The 16908-nt window shown below is 34.9% G+C and overlaps 4 protein-coding genes across 9 annotated transcripts in view; 2 read left to right on the top strand and 2 right to left on the bottom strand.

Annotated features, from left to right (window-relative positions):
• Positions 1 to 146: 146 nt before the first annotated feature.
• On the bottom strand, positions 147 to 3782 carry Egr (TNF superfamily member 12 eiger). Its single transcript, XM_076901153.1, has 4 exons — positions 2420 to 3782; positions 1150 to 1706; positions 548 to 977; positions 147 to 453 (listed from the first exon to the last, which is right to left on the bottom strand). Exons 1-4 carry the CDS (start codon positions 2783 to 2785, stop codon positions 259 to 261), a joined length of 1548 nt encoding a protein of 515 aa, XP_076757268.1. The 5' UTR covers positions 2786 to 3782; the 3' UTR covers positions 147 to 258.
• Positions 3783 to 6501: 2719 nt separating this feature from the next.
• LOC143427561 (uncharacterized) lies at positions 6502 to 9528 on the top strand. 3 transcript variants are annotated; one of them, XM_076901798.1, is made up of 8 exons: positions 6502 to 6628; positions 7352 to 7677; positions 7768 to 7960; positions 8150 to 8296; positions 8676 to 8732; positions 8799 to 8926; positions 9002 to 9198; positions 9267 to 9528. In XM_076901798.1, exons 2-8 carry the CDS (start codon positions 7438 to 7440, stop codon positions 9346 to 9348), a joined length of 1044 nt encoding a protein of 347 aa, XP_076757913.1. In that variant the 5' UTR covers positions 6502 to 6628; positions 7352 to 7437; the 3' UTR covers positions 9349 to 9528. The 3 variants fall into 3 exon arrangements, with proteins under 3 accessions (XP_076757913.1, XP_076757914.1, XP_076757912.1); XM_076901799.1 differs by having other exon boundaries at positions 8150 to 8350; positions 9002 to 9528; XM_076901797.1 differs by having other exon boundaries at positions 7768 to 8350.
• A 569-nt stretch (positions 9529 to 10097) lies between these two features.
• On the bottom strand, positions 10098 to 16861 carry LOC143427566 (uncharacterized). Of its 4 annotated transcripts, none has more exons than XM_076901809.1 (10): positions 16706 to 16861; positions 16393 to 16502; positions 16103 to 16246; positions 15810 to 16025; positions 15523 to 15720; positions 15260 to 15431; positions 15057 to 15171; positions 14724 to 14861; positions 13968 to 14009; positions 10098 to 10210 (listed from the first exon to the last, which is right to left on the bottom strand). In XM_076901809.1, the coding sequence occupies exons 2-10, from the start codon at positions 16488 to 16490 to the stop codon at positions 10206 to 10208; spliced, it is 1128 nt and encodes a 375-aa protein (XP_076757924.1). In that variant the 5' UTR covers positions 16491 to 16502; positions 16706 to 16861; the 3' UTR covers positions 10098 to 10205. The 4 variants fall into 4 exon arrangements, with proteins under 4 accessions (XP_076757924.1, XP_076757926.1, XP_076757923.1 ...); XM_076901808.1 differs by lacking the exon at positions 10098 to 10210 and adding an exon at positions 13333 to 13398; XM_076901811.1 differs by lacking the exon at positions 14724 to 14861 and having other exon boundaries at positions 10099 to 10210.
• Positions 11966 to 16908, top strand: part of LOC143427534 (ATP-binding cassette sub-family C member 4) — a 29971-nt gene continuing 25028 nt past the window's right edge. Inside the window, exon 1 of the mRNA XM_076901750.1 lies at positions 11966 to 11972. The gene's annotated coding sequence lies outside the window, so the exon portion shown is untranslated. The remainder of the gene's footprint in view (positions 11973 to 16908) is intronic.

Genomic DNA, 16908 nt, shown 5'->3' with positions numbered 1-16908 from the left:
AGCCGTAGTGTTGAAACAGCTTCCCCATTAGCAAATGTCAGCCTACGCCACTACCACGCGTGTCACTATGGTGAGCTGATAGTGTCATTGCCACGACGGTGTAGCTCCTGTGCTATATCGCGATGCTTTAATAGTACCGTGACACGAGTGTCGCCCCAATGCAAAGACTGTGCCGTTACGAAAGCTGAGTAGGAGCACTGTCTTAGCACAGTTCTGCCCCGGAATTCGTTCCACCCGATGTCACTGGCGTGCCAATTGCTAGTTGTCTGGGATATTAGCACATGGTAGGTCTCCAAGTTTTATTAGCCCGAAGAAGCTCTTCTCTTTATCAAAAATAGCGTATCTTGGCGAACCGACTTCCTTCAAAACTAAACGATCATTCTCTCGAAGGTATGTCAGCTGAGTCGAAGAACAGGTCTGACTAATGTGTCGTTGTTGCTGCAAATTGTTGATCTAAAAGAACATTATTTTATCACGCGTATGTATTAATATGACGCATGTATAAGAAGCTACTTTTTCCAGATACGATATAATATGTACAACCCACCATGCATTGCATTATGCTCTGGCCATTCACTTGGAGATGAAACCCGACCTCGCTTTGATTGTCATGATAATGAATCTGCGCGTAAACCAAATATAATCCTGCTACTTTAATCGTAATGGTTCCGTTACTGGCCATACCGAAATGTTCCTTCATATGACACTCACGCGCCCATTCACTGATTTCCCATGCCTTGAAGATGCTACTCCCATGACGTATTTTTCCATTTCCACTATAGTTATCTTCCTCTGAGTGCATAGTTCTATTTCCACCGTAATGGATAGCAACCACTTTTTTTTGACAGTGGCTACCATTCCTTCTAAATTTACGAGGAATATTTTTAGGGGGTTTCGACTTATTCTGTACATCAGATTTTGCGTCATCCGCGTGGATGTACTTTTTCGGTGGATATTTAGGAGACACCGTAGCAGATCTGTAAATGAAGAAAATGTTTTAATTATGTCCTCCTTTCATTCTCTATTGAATCTATATGGATAACGATACTCTCTCACTGTTTCTCAAATCCTTTAAATTTCTAATAATTCTTAACATTTAATTTTTTTGTATTCTATTGTTTGCTTTCTATATAAAAGATTGCAACTAACATGTTTTGCTCGTCACTTGTATTCTCCAAAGTCTTCCGAGAACTGGATTTAGAACCAAAACCAGTCATTCTTTTCGTCTTATTCTTGAAGAAGCGCCGATTCAAGGACAGTCTTTTGTTCGTCTCATGATTTTCTTCGTCGATTGACCGTTTACGCTTCCATTTAGTATCATTCTTCTCATGTTCCAGTTTGCCTTGCACGACTTTCTTCTCGTCGTGATCTTGATCCGCGTTCTTATCATTCTTTTTCAATTGTTGGCCAAGCTTTGTTTCAATCTTATGCACTGCTGCTAATAATTCGATGATTGCTTTATCTGGACTGGGTTCCGGTTCGGGTGGAGTGGGCACCGGGGTGATCGTGGACGAAAATTCCGGAAAATCGGAAGGTTTCGATCCAAACTTTGGCATGCTGTGATAATCTATCGGATAACCGTGCGTAGAAAAAACACTGTCATCATAGTCATCGTCATCCTCATCGTCAGTGTAATTAGAGTCGTAATCCGCGTTGTCCGGATCTGCCTCTTCTAGGTCTTCATCGGTAGATTCTTCAGCAAACAGCTGCAAACAAGACAAGGTCTATTAGTCGTTAAATTTATTAAAGTTTCTCAAAATGTAATAATACATCATAAGTATATGTATTTATCTATATATTTAATTTAATAAAGAAAAATTCTTATAATAGAAATGTTTATTATAAGTTTAAGAGGTCCGTTTTGTAATAAGTTTCGCAAGTACTCAATTTTACGTAAAATTATATAATTATATCTAATGTTATCCAACACCGATAACCCGATTTCATTAAACGGCAGTTCGCTTCGCGCCGGTAAATTCTTGACATACAACCCGATAATTTCTTGCAGAAGATATAATATAGTAGATATAGAGTAATTTACTTATTTGGTAATCTGATTTTTTAAGTAGAATATCCACACTTACAAACGCGCATGAACAGGGAGAGCGAAATGTGTATAATAACAATAGCAGAGTTGATAGAACTTTTTTTACAGATAAAACTTTCTATGCCTTCGCTGATATTTCCAAGTGCATTATCTAATTGTTTAGAATTTCGTTGATGTTTGTCATCCGCCGTAACTGGAGCCGTAGAATTGAAAACATTTTAAGAGCTTTGAACTGCCCTCAGAACGTACAGACAAAAAATGGAACTGCGATCAAATTACAGTTCGTGATATCCGAGTAACACTGCTGCTACGTGACACTCAATCCTGACCATTGGAATTATTTAAAAGACCAGGACACGAAGAAACTATTACCTGTTGTTCAAAGGCTTTTAACCCGTCCAAGAGATCCTCCTCCAAGGAACGATGCTTCAAACTCTCCACGCTTTGTTTCAACTCTTCGATTTCTCGTACATTTACTGCCGAGCAATAAAAGTTCCAGGTTTCAAGACTTAAGCAAAGAAGAGCAATGAAAAGAGCCGTTGAGCTTAGAATCGTATTTCTGTTTGGCCGGAAACGTTGTTTTTTGAAACCCTGTTCAAGGTCAGACTGGGAGATACTCAGATTTTCCCTGGAAAAGCTAAGAAAGGATCGTGTATCATCCTTCACGTGGACATCGTTTATCAGCCTTTGCTTCTTTTTCATTACTTTCGGTTCCTCTTCGAGAAATACAGAAGTCATTATGGGAAAAAAATCTGCACTCACAAGACGTTTCAAGTTACTTACTAAATATTTGAGTCACTGTTGACTCTTTATATTACACTATCACTAACACTCTGTGCTTTTTCCTTGTATAATCTTTTATCATTCATTGGGATTGATTTACATCCATGTCTAGAAGGCTTCTTAAACTTCGTCTCGCGGTATCATCGAGTCATTTCATTTCCATTAACATATTATCGCTTTAACTGCCTTACATAATGTTAAAAATAACACTTTCGAATCAAAGACACTAGTCTTGATAGCCCATTGAGATAATTGTTTCAACACACTCTTTTTTATACGTATGTTTTGAAATTGAATTATCCGTGGTCCGGTTGATTCCACGATTGTTCAAGGACTTACAATGATAATGTACGACATTAAATGGCTCACCTATCCAAGTCCCGGTCCTCTTTAAAACCTGCCCAACGGGTTTTTCCCCTCCAGATGAGAAAGACCGTAAACGAGTGAGTAGTAAAGACTCAATTCTTCCTTCCTTCCTCTCTTCCTCGCTTCTTTTCTTTGTCTCTATCTTTGTTTCTCCCTTTTATTTCTTGTACTTTCTTTTTCTCTATAGGATCTGTCTCTTCGAAAATCTCAAGTGTTCAGCGTTCCTCTTATTGCTTTCGACGGACAATAAAATGTAAGAAATCACCTAATGGTATAGAAATTATATTCATCTTTCTATTTGATCAATTGATAACGTTAATTTTTTCAATTAAATTGAATGAAACTGATTCTCTGTTAACTTGTGAACGTAGTGGAAGACTTCAGAGCTTGTTTGGTTTGTGGAGCACAGAGGCTGCAGTATCAAGAATGTACAGATGAAGAAGAAGAAGAAACACACCAGCGTGCCCGACAGATCTGGCGATACTAACTAAATAGAACGGGAGTGGAACGCGTTCGAGTTTGTCGTGGCAGGTCCACTGAATCTCATTGCCAGTGGTGTGTGATCCGCAGAGAGGCGTAGCTTCCATCTCTCGTGCTTTCTACGTTAAATCAATATTATTTTTTTTAGTTAATTTATCGATATACAATAACTGTATTTTATTGTAGACAATCAAAGCGAGTACGTGTTATTGAAAAGTTAATTAAATTTACCGGTTGGCTTGAGATGATGTTTCCACTACATACTATTTTCCCTTGTCTAGAGTATACGACGTTTAATTTTATATCTAATGATATTTAAAATATTAATAAACTTTAACTAGAATTATGTACAGACAGTTTCTTGAGTTGTGATATCTCGTGTGATACTAACACGAACGCAGCTGACCAATAAGGAACGATGGCACAAGAAAGAGCGAGAGAGATCGTCCATTTTATATTGGACGGTCGTCGATCTGCGCTTGCATAGGTACACACAAAGCGCTAGAATTCAACAGACTGTACAAAGATCCGAATTAAGTTGAATTCTATAATTAAACAATATCACGAAGATTGAAATTGTAAAATAAGTTCTAATAAAGTTTCAACAGTACGAACAGTACCATGAAATGATTCTAATCAATTGCTGATATTTCATTACTGATTACTAAATTATATAACAGATCTCTCGAATTTCGGTTTATACAATCTTCAACTGTACGAGAGAATAATTGCAATATTATGAACCAATTTTATACCTAAAAGCTTCATTAAGTGCACATCTTGCAAACTCTAATAATATTACGCTAATTATTTTCACGGAACGAGAATGATCGAACGCCTACGAGCTGAGATGTTTTCCCATACGGCACATATGTTCCACGAAAAATTATACGACGTGGAATTTTATCGTTGACTCTGTCGACGGATGCTATGTTGTTGTTCAAACCAAGCAGATCCGATTTCGAGGCTCTTTCAATGATCCAGGAACGTCGAATTCGATACTCGTGTTAATGACTCCTGGAATTGTTACCTACTGCAAAAGAGTACTGTAAAAACCGAGACAAAGGAATTTCTTCGGGCAAGTTTCATTTCAACGAATATTATTATCAATGAAAGTAATTTCTGAAACACGCTTGGAACGTATATCTACGTACATGCATATTTGGATCACCTGTAAATATCTTATCCAGTGAGATAATTCAAATTTCGTTCCCATAACTTAATATCGAATCGATTCGTTGTTAAGCTAAATTCTACAAGTATATAAGGGTTATTTACACAAGAACATTAAAAAGACTTCGTCATTTTTACTCACGTTATACACGTTCGTTTCGTCGTTGCATTTTTAATAATAATATTATGAGGAATTCCACTAGTTTATAATTCTGATTAGCCATTGCAGAATGCATGCGTGTTTCAAGTGTATAATTGAGTGTTCCAGTTCATGTGTAGGATGATGACCAAATTCGAGGTATCATCTGGATCAATTTACGACTGATGAGCCTACTTGTACGTGCCAATTATGTATTTAATTCACCCTTTCTCCTCATTTCGTCACTTCCTACTCGTCGTTTGCACGCGCGAGCGGTAACAACTTGAAATATGAGAAAAAAAATTAATTGTGTTGAGGAGCAATGAAACGTAACGAAGTAATGAGGTAAAAGTATTTCTACCTACAGTTTAATTTACAATCTTATTTTGCACGAATGAAGTTTCCTTGATTTCTAAATATTCATGGTGTATTATGTACGTGGTATATGTATATATATGTATGTGTAGGCAATAGTAACATCAATTGTTTTCTCAATCTGCAATAAAATTGTTGTTAACTATGCAGGTATTCCAGATAAATCCATATTCATCCATTTAGTAAAGGCTATGAAAGCAGATCGGCAATTGAATCTCGGTATTTAAAGGATGACCTATGCGGGAAAATCGAATGCTACATTCTCGGAAGTAAAACATGCGATCGAGTGCAAAAAGTCAAAAAAGTTAAGTACTAAATATGGAACGGCTTGCGCGTGTCTACAGCATGAATGTACCGCAACATCTGGCAAAGCGAAAGCAGAGTATAGAAAAAGTGTACATACTGCACTATTTTCTTCGCTGTTCTCTTTTCTCATTTGTCCTGATTAAACGAAACTTAAATATCAAGACTCACAATCGTCAAATTGTAAGAAGAAAGTTACTCTACTTACTAATAAGAATTCGATTGAGTATCCTTGATGGAATAACCGAACATATACCCCTTTTCGAGATCCAAGAAAGCTTTGTATGAAAGCAGGATTAATCATCTGTAAAAACGAATTCCAGAATCGGTTCAGGATTTAATACAACGTATAGCATCCTTTTGGAACATATAATTCCTTATGAGTAAAACATTGACCACTCCTTCCTTTTCTTCCCTTGAATAGTACAACCCGGATTCCATAAACGGAGTCCGATAATATCCTAACGAAAGAATAACATGATTTCTCATCGTAGCTATAAATATGCTCACTCAGGAGTACATGTACAAAGGATTCTAAAGAATATACATCAAAAATATCGCAAATTATATGCGTGGTCCGATAGACGAAGGAAGTTAGATAAAATTACCATATAATTTTATATAGCAATTGGTCATTATATGCTGGCCCTTGCAAAAGCAGAAGCCGAAGCAGAAAGCGAAGGAGAACCGATGAAACTTGACAAAGGCGAGGAAGGAAGTCAGCCATAGTGTCTTGCTAGGCAAATGTTGGCAATGCTTAAACGAAGAGCCGCCAAACCGGTCGAGCGGAGTCGTGACGATCGGAGACGCTTTCGGTTACGGGCTGGCTAGGTAAACAAAAGATGGTACAGGACGGCGTTGTCCACTGCCAGGTCTGGAGAGGGTGACGCTACCTCCAACGGCGACGCTACACCTGTTGCTTTCGTGGTCGCTGTTGATTCGATCAAAAAAATGTCACTCAGGTATGCAACAATTGTTGTTTCTCATTCAATAATTTTATTTAATTACCGGGGAATTTTCCACTGAGAGATGGTGAATTTTCTATGGTGAATGGTGATATTAAAATGTCCAACATTGAGGTGATCGTTCGCATGTCTACCTTCATTCGTTTTTTAAGTAGACAAGAACCGCATTGTTCAAAGACTAGTATAGGCATGATATCTGACAATTGTAATGAAAGGAACAGCTCATATTCCACAGGGATACTCGAAAAGGATTCATTTCCTTCTTTCTTACCGCTGACACATCTGCATGCAGATTGCACAAATACAAGTCAGCGAAGTTGGATTGCATGACGAATTGAGGGCGCAATATATATTTTCCCGCTTTTTTTTCAATCGTTTAGTATTAGTGTTGAAACCGTCGACACACATACGTGTATTAACGCAACTCCATCGCATAACGAAGGGTCCACGTGTTGTACTCTATTCCTGTTACTTTCTTGTGAACCTTTCACTGGCAGTCCTGTGAAGTAATACTTGAGCACATGGCACTCGCGACTGTCGAATGGAAAAGTAACTTACCGATTGTGTCGGTATCAACTGATAAGTGAGACAGCTTTCTACTTTGTTCCTTTTTATAGAAATGTTGCGTATTGAATTGCATAGATTACAAGATTGTAAATTATAAACGAATAATGATTGTCCTTAAAATAAGATTTGAAAGTTAAGCAGTGCGTGTTCCAGGGTGTGCACGATGTGATCTTCAATATCGAAGCTGCTCGATAGCGCATTTTTTTGCGATTGATCGATACACGAAGTAACGAGGATCGATGGCGACGAAAATTAAAATGGAACACATTCAAAGCGACATCGATCTTCAAGTCGATAATCCGTCGAAAAATGCGGCAAATTTAATTGAATGGAATTTGGACATGAAAGTGACGGTGTCGAACGTGAAAAATTCAAAAATGTTCCAAAGATCTCGCACCATCGTGTTCTTTCTTTTAGCGATAATGTTTACTGTTATACTGTCCCACTTAAAGAAGGAAGTGCACGCTTTGCAAATACAGGTAACAATGAAGAACTTCTTGGAACATTTTCCTCATACCAGATCAAGTGTGTTCAAACAAAACAGAATTACTTTCTACTCCTTTTTTCAGATGCAATCTGTAAACGTAAATATATTGTTACTAATGGCCAAGTATGATAAACTAAATCGTAATTTAAATCAAGCTTGGATTCGAAGGTCTGAAAGACTTGTTGAGAATAAAAATTTAAAGCGACTATTAGAAGACGTATCATCGATATCAAAGGTCATCGAAATTTTGGATGGAATTCGAAAGGCGGGTAACGGTGGTTCATATGTCTACAATTCCGTTATTCCGTATTTAAATCCTGGAAGGAATTTCAAAGAAAAGCACGCGTTAAGCGGCAATGTTTTTAGTACGGACAATGCAAACGACAGCGTAATTTCTAAGGTACTAACGAATTTAGGAGATAACGAAGACAACATGCCTAATACTAATTTACGCATTGCAAGAGCTGCGCCAGCGTTACAAAAACAAAATGCAACAGAAAACGAGATGCAATTAAATCGCAATGTTATGAATTATGATTACTACGATGACGACGATTTAGGTATATGGAAAGAACCCCGTTCCGGGCGATCAAGAAGAGACGAGGGCAGAGGTAAAAAACGGGGAAAGAACAAAAGGCAGCCCAAACGCAGTCACAGGCGATTGGGTATTTAGTATTATTCAGTTAGCATGAGTTTTTTTAACCAAAGAAGATTTGTATTATAATTGTAAACGTTCCATTTCTTATTAATGTATTTCCACGCAATATAACAATTATAGATTTATGTGGCTCTTCATTTTAACTCGTATATGAATAATAATGGAGTAGCAAAGAATTAACAAGTACGATCATAAGAAAACTAAAGTCCGTGTTAAATGTAAATTAGATGCATACCGCGTTGCAAGTTTTGTTCATTATCATTCTTGCTTAAGTAGCATCGCAATATTATTGAATGTAGAAATAAGAAAATGAATTGTTCAATCTTATTTAGTACCACTGGTGGCTACGTTTGTTGGAGCAGTTCCTGAACAACATATAACAGACACAGGTACACCACTGTAACATATACATTATTACATTATGTATTGTAACTTTAAAATACGTTCCATTTCAGTATACATTGGTCCATGGGTAAAGAGCACTAAAAACGACTCTCAGTACAGCTTAAATAAATTTCATCTAGTAGAGAACAAAAAATCTATAGAAGTTACTGTAACTGGTTTATATATGATCTCTGCACAGGTAAGAAATTTTATGCATTTAATGTACTTATGCTTCACATTAATACAACAGATCATAAATGTTTCCTTTTTTCAGATCTTCTATTTTGGTGAATCAACAAATTATTCTTATTGGATATTATTAAGTTCAGAGGGTAAATCTAAAACGCAAAAACTTGTAAAGTGTTCCACAGCCTCTTCCCCATCAGCTACAGAAGTATCCTGCTACACGAGTGTAATAACTTCCTTACAAAAGGGTGACAGAGTTCATATACAGCAGCAGGAAAGAGATAGGTATGGTAACCATTTTTAAATTTTAACACACACTTACATATGCATATAAAATACCTCGATATTTTTAGATTGATAAACATGCGGGAAGGACATAGTTACATACAACTTGTGCTTCTGTCTAATACTAGTCGTAAGAGGCGGTTGCGATGAAGTGGTACAATATATGTACACACAAAAGTCGAAAGTTGTGCCATCAACGATAAAAAAGGAAACTCATTCCTTTAAATGTGATCCTGCGCTCCTATCTAAAATTAAATGATAAAACCATTAATTAAGTTACAGTTGAATGATGATCAAAAATGTTTTACTTTTTATATATTTTCTTTTTTTTTTTTTCATAGGACTAGCCACCTCATTTAATTAAAGTATATATATATAAAACTACCATTTGTTTATACACATAGATACATATGTATATAGAATATTGAGCTTTTTTTGTTACTTTTTTCTACTGTAAATTTAAATTTTATACATAGTTGAATTAAAAATGCATAATTAGTAAATTTTATACAAGAGAATAATGTTAGGATTTATTTTTTGTAATACAGAATTGTATTTTAAAAGTTATTTTAATATGTACGTTGAGATTATACTTTTGTGTATTGCGCATTTTATTTTGTAAGAACGAAATATGTGATGCTACGTTTTAAGATTACATAATATTTTAGTAGGATTCGAAAAAGTTTCCTAACTATAAAAGAAAATATGCTATATTGTTAAACAAACATTTTGAAAGATTTTGAAAGTAAAGATATCAACAATCGAAATTGACACGCAAGTTATTATTACTATCTTTTTTATATAAAAACGGAATACAAGTAAACAACATAGAAACAATAAAAAAGTATATATTATTAGTTTCGTACCTTTTTACAATACTCGCCATTAGAAAATAAAAAAAAAAGACTTGAATCTTCTTAGAGAACAACGTCGATGCCAGTCATGTGGCAGATGTTGCTTGGCTCAATCAATTGGTAGTGCGACCATCTTTGACAGCATAGTCTTTATCAACCTAAAGAAATTAATAATAACAAATTAGAAAATAGCGAACAATACAGAAAGAATGAAATCTTACAAATGCCTATGTATCATTCTCGCAGTTATGCCTAATACTTGAATCATTTTATTGTTCACATTATCAATTAAATTATAAAAATATATTGTACTGCTAAATTTCTTTCTCTTTAAGATTCAGTACATTCTATCGCTTTTGCTCGTTTCATTTTACCTTAACATCACAATTAATCATATTTATTTTTTTTTTCTTTCGGTATCTCACCAATTGTTACTTTACCATCATTGCAATAATTTAAAAATATACTGCAAGTGTCGCATGTGTATAAAGCGGTTCAAAGTTTAAAAAAAGAAAACAAAGAAACTTTTGCACATATGCAACATCCGGTACCTATGATATGCATATATACTTCATCGTTTTTTAAGGGAGTAATATAAAAATAAAAGTTAGTATCTAACTTTCTACAAATACAAATGGTATGTTACCACATATTAAAACTATCCTATATATTTTTCATTGTTCCACTTAGCACTCGATAGATACAGATCTAGATATTATTATCTTTGTTAACATTTGCTTTGCAATAAATTGGCAGATTTCGCTTTTCTTTATTTCTTTATAAAAAACGGATAGATTTATTTTACTCACCTGAATTCGGGTTGAGGTTTACTCGAGCATTTGTCTTTTAATACATACGAGCGTAATATATATTATCATAAATTTAATTCATTCTTGTTGCTTGCTTTCCATTCATTTTTCTCTGTTTTTTAATATATACTATTGGTCTCTTTTCTTTTGCATTTCAAATATGTTTTCGTTCTCTCTTTCTCTCCCTTTTATATATAAAATAAATATGTGTATGTGTGTGTGTGTTTAATAATTTGCGTGTAATAACTTGAAAAACAATGGTTCGAGTGAGCCTGACTACTATTTGCATTGAAAAAGAATTGCAGTAGTATCTTGAATAAAAAAAATTGGGTGCAACGCGGAAAAGATCTATTTAATACCGATCACAGTCAGTAAGAAAAGACAAACAAAAATTTTCTAATTAATGCAAGATACTATGAAATATATTCTAGCAGAAAAATAATTCTTTCCATTTCTCAATTATGATATACCTGATGCCATTGGACAATAATTGATATTGTATCATACAGTCATCATTTTTATTCATATATGTAATATCGTATTGTTATCAGAATCGGTATTCTCCTTGCTGGTTACAGGGGGAAGGTAGTATTGTCTCTTTCTTTCTTTCTGTTCCCTAAGTATCTCAGGTTGTTGTTACGCCTGTGAAATAAACTTAGTTTTTGTCAAATTTTTCTTTTGATATGTCTAAAACTGCCCATCAATTCTGTTATTATATAATATTGCATTTCGTTCTGAATTTTCAAATGTTCTTTAAATCAAATACATATTTGTATGCGTGTGTACATATATACATATACATACAGACACACATACAAACTAAAACGAAAGAGAAGATATTTCCGCATTGCTTTTCGCCTAGACAATTAAAATATTCATCTTGTGAAAGATTATTGCTTTTTTTTAACAAAAGTTTTATACCTACGTTAGATTTTACATGAATACGTTATGTACTCTTTTCAGTTGAATAATACTTTATTTACATGTGATTTCCTATGGCAGTTGCTGGTTTTCCCTGTTTTCATTGTTATGCGTTCTTTACAATTCAGTCCATATAGTTTCTCTCTTTCTTGTTAAAGGTAAGGAAATAATAAATATGAAAAATGTTACTGTTTTTTTTCTCATGTTTTTTTAAAGTTTCTTTTCATTCTGTTTGCTTGTTATTAATCTAGTACTTACAATATTAAATTGATTCACTATCACTATATACCGATAACATGCGATAATGAATTTTAACACAGTTCAAATAATTTTATAGTTATTTATAATAACGAATAGAACATAAGACCAAATTATTATATATTAGACCAGTTGTATGTATGTGTTTATATATATATACATATATAATTGTTCTGTACTCTAATGTACACAATTGGCTGGGACAAATATTCATAGCTATTCGATTTTGTATAAACACCTATTCTTCCTTTTAATCGTCACTAATTTTGTTTTGATTGTCTCTGCTAGTGTGACATTTCGATATATTATTACGATTTACGTGATTATTAAAATAAATTCTTAAAATCATCATCAAATGCTTTTTTACATTTTACGTATGATGGTTTAGAAACAGAGAAATCGTTTTGTCACTTCTAAGCAGAGTATTTTACACTTGTTCCGCGTAAAAATTGCGCTATGTATGTTAAAATGTACGTATACGAAATGAAATGCCGCAACAGTGAGACTGGTCTATTATATTACGAACTTGTTGCTTGCAAAAATATTGTCAGAATCGAGATATCGCATTATTGAACGCATAAAAAGGGATGGGGCAACATTATTCTAATACAAGATTGTTTTTTCGATTCATAGTTAAATGTAAAACGAAATACACCATAAAATACAATTGCTTTTTTGTTTCTCTCTACACAGAATGCAAGATATTTATCTCTCAATACTTAGAATCCTCTAACAATATTGTGTGTGTTCACAATGATCAATTCATCAATGACTTTGCAAATAGCGTAAATATCTTTGTCCTTATTAATTACAATGAAGATAATTACGACTGAAGGCTATTTCACAATCGCAGACTAATTTTCAAGGAAAAAAAGAAAATAAAGGAAAACTGTACACTAATCGAACTTAATCCTAAAGCAATGTTGTTGACCAAACGTGACAAAGATAGAATGTTATACTGTAAAGTCAAGTATAAAACGCTTGTATCATTTATACCTTATATCCTTTTTTTTTTAATCGTAATTAAATAATCGTTTGCGCTTACCGCACAATTCAACGAACCTTCCATGCGCGTAACAAAGAGAGAAAATCATACAATAATCTCATTTGAGTGCATTATTGCTCTCTTTTTTTCTGGTCTCCTTCCTTTATATACTAATATAAAAATCTGTTGTCGACGAACCGATGAATAATTATAAAACACTTAGAGTTCATGACAAACGATACTTGTCCAACTTTTTCACGCGCTAGGAACGATCTTTTTAAATTTTTCTTTTGTTTTTGTTTTTTAATTTCATTTCAATGTGTTATTTAATAACGTCGCTGAGACTGGGCGTTTTGGTAACCAGCACTGCCACCTGTAAACAACCATAGCTCCTCCATTCAATCATCTTTTTAAGCATATAGTTTTGTTTTTTACGTGATTTCGTATTTAATCTTATATATAATATAAGCTGTCACATACATATATTAATGGGACATCATTATTTTGTTCTCCTTTGTTACTTCCGTACATAATACTAAATTTGTTTTAATAATTATAGAAATAAATCCTACACTAGTACTTTATAGTTGTTATTTGTTTCGTTCAATAATTATTATTTATTACTGAAACTATTATTTGCCATTATATTGGTTTCAGTTTCTAAAAATATAGTAACAATGATCCTATGCTATAATTTTTCTTGCATAATGTTAAACATCTCTGTACTTTCTCAAATATGAATATGTAAATATATGTATATGAATTTGAAATTCACAACGGAACTCCGTTTTTCTGTTTCTCTCAACTATTTGTTTCGTTAGATTGAAAAATACGATTGTTTTCTTAGTAGTATGTTTAAAACTGATCCTAATGTTTCTTTCATAATAGAATACTGTTTCTCACAAATTAAAAAAGTTCATTTGTATTGTAAATTGTACTTACCATAATCTTGTTTTCCGTATACACCATCTTGACTCGAGTAATCTGCAAATACAACAAAACAAGAATTAACAAAAATTGTGGATTAACAGTAATTTGCTTCAAGGTAATGTAGACGTGAATCAGACGAGAAAAGTCTGCAAGCTATTAGACTTAAATTTTTAATCGTAATTAGTTTACCTATATAAAAATGAATTTCGCAAATTATTAGTCCTTTGCATTCGGGAATTTTCGAAAGCAGTTCGAATTAATGATTGATAGTCGTCTCTCGAGTGTAAAGGGTTAACATTATTTTGTACGAGTATGAAAGTACAAATGATACAGTGTCATTCTCGAGTGAATGATGGGCAGGAGGCAGTGCGGCAGTGCTGATATCGAAACGAAATTAATTGTAGTGTCCACATTCTTCCCCATCCTGAATTTTCTTCTCTTTTTTTCAACATAACGTACAGTTATAAAATACAATCCTTTTGAATTTTACAAAATCCAATGAAAATAGAAAAATAAAAATAACTTTTGTTTCACGCATTCTTAAGAGTAACATATTAACTTGTTTATGATCAAAGCATTTCTCGTCTGAATCGATTTATATTTGAGTATAACAAGTGCAAACGATTGTAAAGTATGAAAGCAAGCCACTGTTAATTACTTATTTTCCTAACTTTCCATCTTATATCTTTTTTCGTCTTTTTTCCAAACAAAACTGAGGAAAAGATGAATACATGGTGTAGAATGTGGTGGCGACTGGAAAAAACTAACCATAAAGTTGCGACGAGTAACCACCCCTGTTGCTCATAGAAGTGGTATTAGACGATTGGTCATCATAGGGTTTTACAGGGGTATAACCTGCACCCCCACCCCCTGTTACTGCTACCACTGCCTCCTGCTGGTAACTCGCTGTGCACGCAGTATATTACATTAATTAACTCACGACTTTTACAATAATATCGCCCTTCATTTCATTCACGAAAATGTTATGATATACTTCTTAATTATTTTGTTTTTTACAGTGTCGAAAAAATTGAATTATGCAACAGTTTTATCAGTTTATACTGTTACATATATGTATACATATACTACATATATACTAACCTGATGGTGGTGCTTTGCCATAACTGTAAGGATCACCAGCACTAAAAGCTCCTGTAGCTGGTACAGTAGGCGCCCCTCCATACCTGTTATCAGCAGCTGCTGATGGTGGATAACCCTGGATATGAGAATGCAATTTGTTTTTCCTTTTTTCCCACTACATACTGCTGACTATGACACTTAATGAATAGTGGACGTTAACTCACGGCTGTTTGACCATAATCTGGTGGTTGTTGATAACTTTCATAACCCTGATACGATGATTGAGTATAGTTCTGTGATCCGTAGCCACCACCATATCCCACTGACTGTTGTTGCTGCGGCTGTTGCTGTCCTCCACCATAGGCATTACTGGTACCTCCTCCATAGCCACCTTGACTGCATCATAATTTTTTCAATAAATCAATTAAATTTGACATATTTATTAAAAATAATAGTTTTCTGTAAGTTAAACAAAGAAAACAGTTACCTTGGTGGTTGGGTTGCATAACCATTTGCAGGTTGTGAAGAAGTCTGATCGAATCTCGGCCTCTTAGATGGCCCACTAGAACCCAATGGTCCACCTCCTCTTTTCGATGGGCCACCACCACCACGACCACTACCTCCTCTGCTGCCACGATCTCCAAAACTCCCTCTACCTCCTGGACCTCCTCTACCTGATCCACCTCTAAAAATAAAAATGAATTTGTGCGCATATGTACACAAACGCTGGTTTTCACATACAATTTTAAATTTAGCTAAACTCATAAATTCTACCTAGATCCTCCTCTGCTTCCTCTGTCCATTCCCCCTCGTCCACGAAAATTACTGCTACCACCACGATTATCACCCCTACTAAAATCACCCCTCCCTCTGCTACGGAAACCACTGCTTCCACCTCCTCTACTGCCACCACGTGGTGGTCCTCCCATTCCTGGAGGTGGTAATCCACCACCTCCTGGTCCACTTGACATTCCTGATTCCGGTGGACCTCTAATATAACATTTAACATCAACACAAGTATTAAACAAAAGAATTCAACGATAAATTATTTAATATAATGTAATTACCCAGGGGGAAAATGTCCACAGCGACCACCTCTACCAGGCGGACCTCCTCTGCCTCTCATTCCAAGTGGTCCACCTCTCATTCCACCACCAGGTCCATTACCTCGTCCACCTCTCATCATACCTCCGCCTCTTGGAGGCCCACCTCTGATCAAACATCGTAAGATTTTGTTGTTTTACACTATTACTCCCATATACTATTTTACGTTGTACAACCAAATATGATTATCTTCTTAACTTATCTATGTAAAGTGTACATATATATGTATACATACATGTACCCATTCACATACCTTGCTCTATCCCCAAAACCACCGCGTCCTCGCATTGGACCGCCTGGACCACCACGGCCAACACGGAATCCACCTCTACCGGTTGGCGCACCCTCCATTTATTAATGTATCTAATGTTTAATTAAAAACGTCACAATAAGCAACAGATTCGTCGTCAATATAAAACAGGCAACATAGACGCTATCTAAAATTTCGGAGGTCTACTAAGTTCTTTTGTCCCACGATCACTTTTATAATGTACGAAGTGTGTTATACAACCAACAAAAAGAACTCCGATTAAATGCAAATCATATCACCGTTAAAATTTACTTACGTGTTTCACTTATTGCTAAACAATCCGTTCATAAATTGTGAAACGCGCCAATCTTAGACAAACCAACAAGCAAAATGGACGCCGGTTGCCGGAAAAAGAAGCATCGACCACACCACACAATTTACTGTACGTACTGACAATACCGGATGTCCTCCATCTTACGAAGCGTTCTCATGTAATGTTTTATCATAACAAAACAATGT

The sequence above is a fragment of the Xylocopa sonorina genome, chromosome 9 (genome assembly GCF_050948175.1).
Source record: "Xylocopa sonorina isolate GNS202 chromosome 9, iyXylSono1_principal, whole genome shotgun sequence".
Classification (NCBI taxonomy): domain Eukaryota; kingdom Metazoa; phylum Arthropoda; class Insecta; order Hymenoptera; family Apidae; genus Xylocopa; species Xylocopa sonorina.
This window is presented reverse-complemented; position numbering and strand designations above follow the sequence as displayed.

Bases quoted from the DNA above. Each gene is read 5' to 3' on its own strand.
- Egr (XM_076901153.1), bottom strand. From the start codon at position 2,785: ATGACTTCTGTATTTCTCGAAGAGGAACCGAAAGTAATGAAAAAGAAG. The intron at 978-1,149 runs GTTAGTTGCAAT...CTTCATTTACAG, and splicing joins ACAAGTGACGAGCAAAACAT to ATCTGCTACGGTGTCTCCTA. The intron at 454-547 runs GTGGGTTGTACA...ATGTTCTTTTAG, and splicing joins AGAGCATAATGCAATGCATG to ATCAACAATTTGCAGCAACA.
- LOC143427561 (XM_076901797.1), top strand. From the start codon at position 7,438: ATGGCGACGAAAATTAAAATGGAACACATTCAAAGCGACATCGATCTT. The intron at 7,678-7,767 runs GTAACAATGAAG...TCCTTTTTTCAG, and splicing joins TGCACGCTTTGCAAATACAG to ATGCAATCTGTAAACGTAAA. The intron at 9,199-9,266 runs GTATGGTAACCA...CGATATTTTTAG, and splicing joins CAGCAGCAGGAAAGAGATAG to ATTGATAAACATGCGGGAAG.
- LOC143427566 (XM_076901808.1), bottom strand. From the start codon at position 16,490: ATGGAGGGTGCGCCAACCGGTAGAGGTGGATTCCGTGTTGGCCGTGGT. The intron at 16,026-16,102 runs GTAATTACATTA...ATGTTATATTAG, and splicing joins TGTGGACATTTTCCCCCTGG to AGGTCCACCGGAATCAGGAA. The intron at 15,721-15,809 runs GTAGAATTTATG...TTTTATTTTTAG, and splicing joins GGAAGCAGAGGAGGATCTAG to AGGTGGATCAGGTAGAGGAG.